This window comes from Galeopterus variegatus, unplaced genomic scaffold, assembly GCF_000696425.1.
Source record: "Galeopterus variegatus unplaced genomic scaffold, G_variegatus-3.0.2 Scaffold10736, whole genome shotgun sequence".
In the NCBI taxonomy this organism is placed as follows: Eukaryota; Metazoa; Chordata; class Mammalia; order Dermoptera; family Cynocephalidae; genus Galeopterus; species Galeopterus variegatus.
Genome location: NW_007736847.1, coordinates 36,444 through 44,559, shown reverse-complemented (window position 1 = coordinate 44,559; position 8,116 = coordinate 36,444). Strand labels below are relative to the sequence as shown.

Genomic DNA, 8,116 nt, shown 5'->3' with positions numbered 1-8,116 from the left:
TGTAAAAGCAGCAGAGACTTTTTGGAAATGTCAAGGCAGCGTTTACTCCAGACTGTCGCAATAGGGTCAGGACTTTGCAACAGGCAGAGAGGTTTAACTGAACTTTCTTCAGGGAAAAGGCAGGAGGGTTTGTAAGCACTAGGTGATCTAGTGGAAAATTACTGGAAGATGTTAGTGAGGAGGTTGGCAAATGTGATTAGGCCATCTGCGGTTGGTAATTTTCACTTATTGATGGTAGGCCCCTAACCTCCCATAAAGACAGGGGTGGTATCTCTTTGGAAAATTATATTCATATAGAATGGTTTCACATCAGAATTACTCTTTATTTCCATTGCAAATCTGCCCCTTTCCCTTTAATTAATACCTGCTTCTGAGCATATCTGATTTGGGTTTTGTTTCCTCCTCCCTTGTAACATCAATTCCTCCAAATCTCATGGAGTGAGAGCTTGACCCTGCATATGTCTTGCCTTTATCCAGTTCTCTCTGACTGGAATTCTGTTCTACCCCTTCTTTTAATCTGTCCACGATTTTAAGATTCACCGTGAAACCATTTCTTGCCACTCCACAGCATAATTATTTCTTATTTCTTCCTAAAGTCGTAATGCTTCATAAAGTCACATTTTGCCTATTATATTCTCCTATATTTTAGTTTTAAGTGATTGAATTATTTTTCTAAAGGTATACTGTTACATGAACTGTAGGTTTCGGTGTTTCTATGCAGTTTAGCAATAAGAATGTAATTTTATGTTGTTATGTGAAGTTGGATTAGATTAGTTAATTTAATAATTATTTATTTGTTGATCAGCTGCTATGTGTTAGGGAGGTATCGATACACCAGGTAGAAAGGTACCATGACAAGCAAAATATGGAGCTTCCATTCCAGTGGAGGGAGACAAGTATTACACCAAGTAAGTAAGTTGAGATGGTTTGAAATTCTATACAGAAAAATAAAAAGAAAATGGGAATTGCAGTTCACAGAAGGAAATGCTACCATTTAGAATTGGGAATCAGGGAAGACTTCAGTGACAATGCACAATTTTAGCAGAGACCTTGGGAGCTAGAGGAGTGACCAAAATGGATTCTGGTTTCGGTGCAGATGCCCTGAGATGGAATCAGCCTGGCCCAGTAGACAGTTTAGGAAAAATATATAGAATTAGTTCAACAACCACAAAACTTCAGGTCAGTGGCACTTACAAGAACCCAAGGAAATCTTTCTGGCCTTCACACCCAAATTCCAATCTTTCGCCTACATTTTCTACACAAGGGAGAGGAATTAGGACTATTTTTGTGCCAGATCCACAGACTCACTCTGTCCTCACTGAGATCTGTGCTGTGGTTTCCTGGTCATGGAGTGTCTCAGTGGGTGCTTGGACCCCTGTGCTGGCCTTCTCGGAGAGCACATCTCAGCCTGGGGCTGTGACTTGTCTCAGGGTTAGAATGAAGTGGACGTGGAGAAGACCTGCTCCCTTCTCTTGGAGTCTGGGCATTTGTTGCAGGTGTTGGTGGTCACACCAGCGTCTGGACCCATCAGAGTGTTCTATTCAAGAATGGTGAGTGATTCCACTTGAAACACTGTCTCTTTCTTTGCAAACTATACTCGTTTTGTTGCTCTCGGACTTCTTGGGGCATTCTACCAGTGACCACCCCAATTAGTGTAGCCATGACTTGAAATGACATTTTTTTCCCCAAACATGTTTTTAATCACAAATTGGAACACCTAGATCCAGAGTGAATATAAAGAGTCTGAGGTTCATGCTGGGCTCCTTACCAGTCTTTGTGGTCATGTCCTGATGGGCCATTTGAAGGACATGGTGGATGAGTTTAAAAGTCAGTGGGAATCTGGGGAAGGGAAAGAGAGGCAATACCAAGTCAGAAGTCAGTCCCCAAACGTGGTGTGCATGCTGGGGGTGGGCAGCGGTGGAGACCGAGCTGCAGGGGGCTTGGCCATGACAGCGTGTGATCTGGGCATCTACGAGAGCACGACTGTTGCTGTGTTTTCGCAGACCTGGTTTTGCTGCCTTGCCTCTCCCTGACGTGAATGATGTTGAAGGTATCAGAACCTCGGCACCTTCAGCTGCAGCAGGGACCCCAGGGCTCCTGGAGAAGTGCTTCCCTCACTTCACTTTTCCTGGTTTCCCCTTCGAGGCTGTACTTTCCAGGGACTATCAGGTTCTCAGTGGCTTTAAGGCAACCCAAGAGAGGGCATTTGAAGAATTGTGGGTGTGAATTTTGTGTGTGTGAAGACGACTTTATGTTTATGAACAGACTCTTCAAAAAGTTCATGAAAAGATTTATATTTAATTCCATATTCCATGAACTTTTGAGGTGCCCTTGTGTTATCCAGTTTTTACTAGATATGGTTGGATAGTAGCTGATAACAAGTATATCGTGTATATCCTAATGTAACGCTCCTGCGCTTTTTGTTATGTTCATTGTGTCTTTGCTAACAACCCATTCCAATCTTGATTAAAGTCGTTTCAATCGAGCTGATACAATCCCAGGTCTTAAAAGGCAGATGAGTGATCTGGGGCTGTTTAATAAAATTCCAACACTTTGGGAAAGAAGATGGTGGCTTTTCCTGAGAAGTAACGATGTAATGACTGTATAAACTTGAAGCTGACAATAATTGTTTTGCCTAACACATGCGAATTGTCTTTGAGAGTAAATCCAATCAAAATGAAAGTGGAGTTTAAAGACAGAGAAGTCAAGAGAGAGATCAACAGCATCACTTGACCTTTCATATTGATTTATGTCTAAAGCCAGTGTTCATCCTTGAAATTGCTGAGCCAGTATTTTGGTTAAGAGTTTGATTTAAGATCCTGGTATTTGCATACCAAAGGGTCCCAACTAAGACACATCAAAGAGGCACACAGAGAACTTGCTACAGGGACTTTATTTAGGATGAGGAAAGAAAATTGAGGTAAAGGTATAGGAGTAATAACCACTCCCCTCTAGGTCTTAAAGCAAATTTAGAACTCATTTTTCTCTGTTCTTGATGCTCAGCGACAGCAGAGTCTGTAGTAGACACCACGAATTCGGCAGAACCCAGCAATACGTTCTAGAAAAGAACAGGCTCCTCTGCAATAGCAGGTCACACGCCTCACAGGATCTAGGGACAAAGAAAGAGCATCTGCCATTGAGCACCGGGGTCAGTGGTGAGTGGTAAGAGAAAATCCTGGAGAAGTTATGTGCTGGGTTGAGTGCATTTGCCATGTTGGCTGCAGTACAGCCGGCAGCATGATCAACCCCAGTCAACAGGAATAAATACACACAGCAGGCATTGGTCACACACAGGGTTAGAGGCCCATTCTCATGTGTCTTCCCTTTTATGTATTCCTAACTACCGTCACACACACATCTGCACACACCGTCAGGTCCATCTCCAGCTTATAAAACTTCCTCTGATAGAATAGAATATTCCAGAAAGAACTAGTCCGTATTTCTCTTTATATTTTAAATGTAGTTAATTTCACAGACATATTGTGAACTCAAAAGTCTCTTAGATTTATTTGACTCTCAGTGTTGAATTTAGAGATAAGAAAATCAAGTTCCAGAGAGGTTAAATAAAATCATATAAGGGACATAGCTGATTCCAGACCTGATTCCAGATCCCATCTCCAGTCCTTCCTGTCTAGACACCTTAACTCTGAAATGTTGGGGTCTCTCACCTGCAGCTTGAAGAGCAGAGATGTGGTCCCCTGCAAAGGAGATGGCCACGTCCTGGTCCTCTGCCCCGGGCTGCTGCTGGGCTGGATTCTCATAAGCTCTTTCCAGGAGTGGCTCAGCCTGGGCCTGGAGGGCCACCAGGAGAAGGGCAGCAAGGAGGGTGAGGGTCCTCATGGCTGGGGTCACCTGGAGGATGGGAGAGCAGGAGAGAGTCGGGAGTGACAAGTCAGTCTGCATTTTTAGGTCTGCTCAGGGCTGATGCTGCAATTAGAGGGGGAGCATTTGNCTGCAGGAAGTCTCCTCTCTGGTCAGTTTGAACTCTACTAAGTTGCTGGAAACTGCCCTGCCGGTCCCGTAAGGTATGTGTGTTCTGTACCTCGCTATCGGGACATTTTCCCACTCTGTGTGCACTAGGTGGGGCTGTTGAGCTTTGCAAAGGGGACTCACAGGGTGTGTAATTATTTTTTTTCCGAGACTCCGCCTCCTTTTGCCGGACCCCTCCCCACTCTGTGCGCTCAGAACAGGGCTGAGTCTTGTCTTCTGCAAACCTCGTCTTTCAGCTGAGACATCAAAGCTGTGCCCTGCCCCGCCCTGCCCAGGAAGAGTTTTAGGTGTCTAGTCTCTTCAACTGCAGGGTGTGAGCTCCTTGGGGGAGGGTCCCACAGCACACAGTTCCTCTTTGAATCCCCCCAGCACGGGTCATCCGGGGCGCCCTCTGGGAGTGCTCTCCGGCAGGTTCAATGTAGCTCCAGAGCACTCTGGGCTCCCCTCTCCCAACCAGAAATCAGTTAGGGGTTCTTCCAAACTGAGGCCCACAGAGATGGTATCTGCCTCCCGGAAACAGGGAGTTTACCTGGGGCCGAAGCCCAGGGTGTGGTGGAGAGACGATCTGGGGGGGCTCCTCTTCCCTGCCCTCCCAATGCTGGCCGGGGGCTCCCCATGCTACCAGCCCCGTCAGAGATCCACAGGGAGAGTGGGATTGTAGGCTGGTCTACAGGGCCCGGGGAGCTCCGCATTGAGGTAAGCAAGTGGCACATCTCAGTGAGGAGCCGTGCCAAGCAAAGATGGCTGGCCTGCCTGATCCGAGCCGGCCGTCTCCGCCCCCACCCGAGAAAATGGAGGCAGCTCTGTTGTCTAACTGAAATTCTGTTCTACCCCTTCTTTTAATCTGTTTGCGAGTTTAAGATTCATGGTGAAACCATTTCTTGCCACTCCACAGCATAATTATTTCTTATTTCTTCCTAAACTCCTAATGCTTCAAAAAGTCACATTTTGGCTATTATATTCTCCTATATTTTAGTTTTAAGTGATTGAATTATTATTATTATTTTTTTTTTCCTTTTTGTCATTTTTACTGACCGGTAATGGGATTGCAACCCTTGGTGTCACGCCCGTACTGGGAACCGGCAACGGGATCGCAGCCCTTGATGTTGCGCCAGCACCATGCTCAGCCAGTGAGTAGGATCCGGTCTCCACATGGGATCTGAACCCTCGGCGGGAGTGCCACCACACTCCCAAGCCCTTAAATCACACTGGGCCAGCCCTTATATTCCATGAACTTTTAGGTGCCCTTGTGTTATCCAGTTTTTACTAGATATGGTTGGATAGTAGCTGATAACAAGTATATCGTGTATATCCTAATGTAACGCTCCTGCGCTTTTTGTTATGCTCATTGTGTCTTTGCTAACAACCCATTCCAACCTTTTTTTTTTTTTTTTTTCTGGTCTTTTGTCTTTTTCTGTGTCCGGCAACGGATTGCAACCCTCAGTGTTGCCCCCGCACCGGGCCGGGGACCGGCAATGGGATCGCAACCCTCGGTGCTGCTCCCACGCCTCGCTCAGCCAGTGAGCGGGAACCGGTCTGTATGTGGGATCTGAACCCTCGGGCGGGAGCGCCGCCACGCTTCCCAAGCAGCGCACTATCCAGTGCGCCACCGGGCTGGCCCTACATTTCACTTTTATAATAAATACATTAAAATGTCCATCACATTGTTATTATAAAAATCAACAACCTAAAATATCTGTTTGGGTAATTACTGAGTAAATTACATTATATCCAAATAACAGACACTATATAGCCACTTAAAGTCATAATTATCAGGTTCTGGTTCTAGATAAGATTAAGTAAGCACACTTCTCCCTGTCTCTCCAACTGAATGCAGCTAAAAATCCTGTACAGAATGGATTGGAGCAGCTATTTGAGGACTCTGAAAAGTAAATAATGGCAGATTGACTGAAGACAAAGGCCAGAATTTAAAGTAAAATGCCTCTAAACCTGTGGTGAGTTACCAGTGTTTTTTCCTTTAGTTCACCACAACTTTGGCCCGGAAGCAGGTGCAGCCATGGAGATACATGGCAGCATGGGGTAACTTAAAGGCACAGCTTCCTGGATCCAGAAAGTACCAAAAGAGATTGCAGACAGGAAGGAGCTCAAGAAAGAAACCCAATGAGGTTGTTTATCAACTCCAGGGCTTACCCAAAGCTGTGTATAATGTTGATCTGATCCTGACCAGCATATAAAAGATTATGAGATCTAAACTGATAAATCATCAGCCATGTCACATACTGTCCACTAGGTGGCGTGCACACTGACAGCACTACAAAGACTTTGAAAACTGAACTGACTAGAACCACAGAGGTGTGCTGTAACATGAAGCCCAACCCTAAAAGATAACAGAACTCATTTTTCTCTGTTCTTGATGCTCAGCCACAGCAGAGTCTGTAGTAGATACCACGAATTCGGCAGAACCCAGCAATACGTTCTATAATAGAACAGGCTATTTTGCAATTGCAGGTCACACGCCTCACAGGATCTAGGGACAAAGAGAGAGCATCCGCCATTGAGCACTGGGGTCAGTGGTGAGTGGTAAGAGAAAATCCTGGAGAAGTTATGTGCTGGGTTGAGTGCATTTGCCATGTTGGCTGCAGTACAGCTGGCAGCATGATCAACCCCAGTCAACAGGAATAAATACACACAGCAGGCATTGGTCACACACAGGGTTAGAGGCCCATTCTCATGTGTCTTCCCTTTTATGTATTCCTAACTACCGTCACACACACATCTGCACACACCGTCAGGTCCATCTCCAGCTTATAAAACTTCCTCTGATAGAATAGAATATTCCAGAAAGAACTAGTCCGTATTTCTCTTTATAGTTTAAATGTAGTTAATTTCACAGACATATTGTGAACTCAAAAGTCTCTTAGATTTATTTGACTGTCAGTGTTGAATTTAGAGATGAGAAAATCAAGTTCCAGAGAGGTATTTTTTCTTTTTCTTTTTATTATTTTTTATTTTTTTATTTTTTGTCTTTTTTCCGTGTCCGGCAACGGATCGCAACCCTCAGTGTCGCCCCCGTACCGGGCCGGGACCGGCAACGGGATCGCAAACCTCGGTGTTGCCCCTGCGCCTCGCTCAGCCAGTGAGCTGGAACCGGTCTGTATGTGTGATCCGAACCCTCGGTGGGAGCGCCACCGCGCTTCCCCAGCAGCGCACTAGTGCAGTGCGCCACCGGGCCGGCCCCTACCAGAGAGGTTAAATAAAATCATATAAGGGACATAGGTGATTCCAGACCTGATTCCAGATCCCATCTCCAGTCCTTCCTGTCTAGACTCCTTAACTCTGAAATGTTGGGGTCTCTCACCTGCAGCTTGAAGAGCAGAGATGTGGTCCCCTGCAAAGGAGATGGCCACGTCCTGGTCCTCTGCCCCAGGCTGCTGCTGGGCTGGATTCTCATAAGCTCTTTCCAGGAGTGGCTCAGCCTGGGCCTGGAGGGCCATCAGGAGAAGGGCAGCAAGGAGGGTGAGGGTCCTCATGGCTGGGGTCACCTGGAGGATGGGAGAGCAGGAGAGAGTCGGGAGTGACGAGTCAGTCTGCATTTTTAGGTCTGCTCAGGGCTGATGCTGCAATTAGAGGGGGAGCATTTGGTTGGGGAGGGGGAGGGCTGCTGTCTCCCTCCTGATCCCTTTGGTCTGTTCTCGCAGCTTTCATCTCAGTCTGAGTCTGCATGTTTAGTGTCTGTACTCGGTTAGAACCCTGATGTATTTTCCTGTTTCCCACCTACTCGAATATTTACTTTTTAATATTCAGAAAAGAAAAGAAAAGGTGCTTTCATTCAATAAGTTCAGGGAACAAACAGCCTCTTCATTTTTGATGTTGGGCCCTGCTGCTCTCTGGAGGCCTAGACCCTGAGGCCAGACCCAGGACTTCAATAGAGTAAATTCATTGCAGGATTCAGGGGCATGACCACCGTCATGAAGGGGGTTTTTGAGGTGATAGGGTGAGTAGACTCCTGCTGAATCAGTGTGGAGAGGACAATGACCTTACCTGGCTACAGGTGAAAGGAGCTCTGTGGGTACTAGGGAAGAGTGGGGCTAAGGCTAAGAGAATGTTTGCCCCCAGCTTTGTTGAGGTACAAGTGACAATATATATATATATATATATATATATA

At 46.1% G+C, this 8,116-nt stretch overlaps 2 protein-coding genes across 2 annotated transcripts in view; both read right to left on the bottom strand.

Moving 5' to 3' along the window:
• Window positions 1-2,875: 2,875 nt before the first annotated feature.
• The window catches only part of LOC103610195 (defensin-5-like), a 6,589-nt gene continuing 1,348 nt past the window's right edge, over window positions 2,876-8,116 (bottom strand). Inside the window, exons 2-3 of the mRNA XM_008594411.1 lie at window positions 3,669-3,852; window positions 2,876-3,109 (exon numbers count right to left, since the gene is read on the bottom strand). Of these exons, the coding sequence (XP_008592633.1) occupies window positions 3,000-3,109; window positions 3,669-3,840 (282 nt within the window). The 5' untranslated portion in view covers window positions 3,841-3,852 and the 3' untranslated portion in view covers window positions 2,876-2,999. The remainder of the gene's footprint in view (window positions 3,110-3,668; window positions 3,853-8,116) is intronic.
• LOC103610197 (defensin-5-like) overlaps window positions 6,356-8,116 on the bottom strand; it is a 3,140-nt gene continuing 1,379 nt past the window's right edge. The window contains exons 2-3 of the mRNA XM_008594412.1: window positions 7,310-7,493; window positions 6,356-6,478 (exon numbers count right to left, since the gene is read on the bottom strand). Of these exons, the coding sequence (XP_008592634.1) occupies window positions 6,369-6,478; window positions 7,310-7,481 (282 nt within the window). The 5' untranslated portion in view covers window positions 7,482-7,493 and the 3' untranslated portion in view covers window positions 6,356-6,368. The remainder of the gene's footprint in view (window positions 6,479-7,309; window positions 7,494-8,116) is intronic.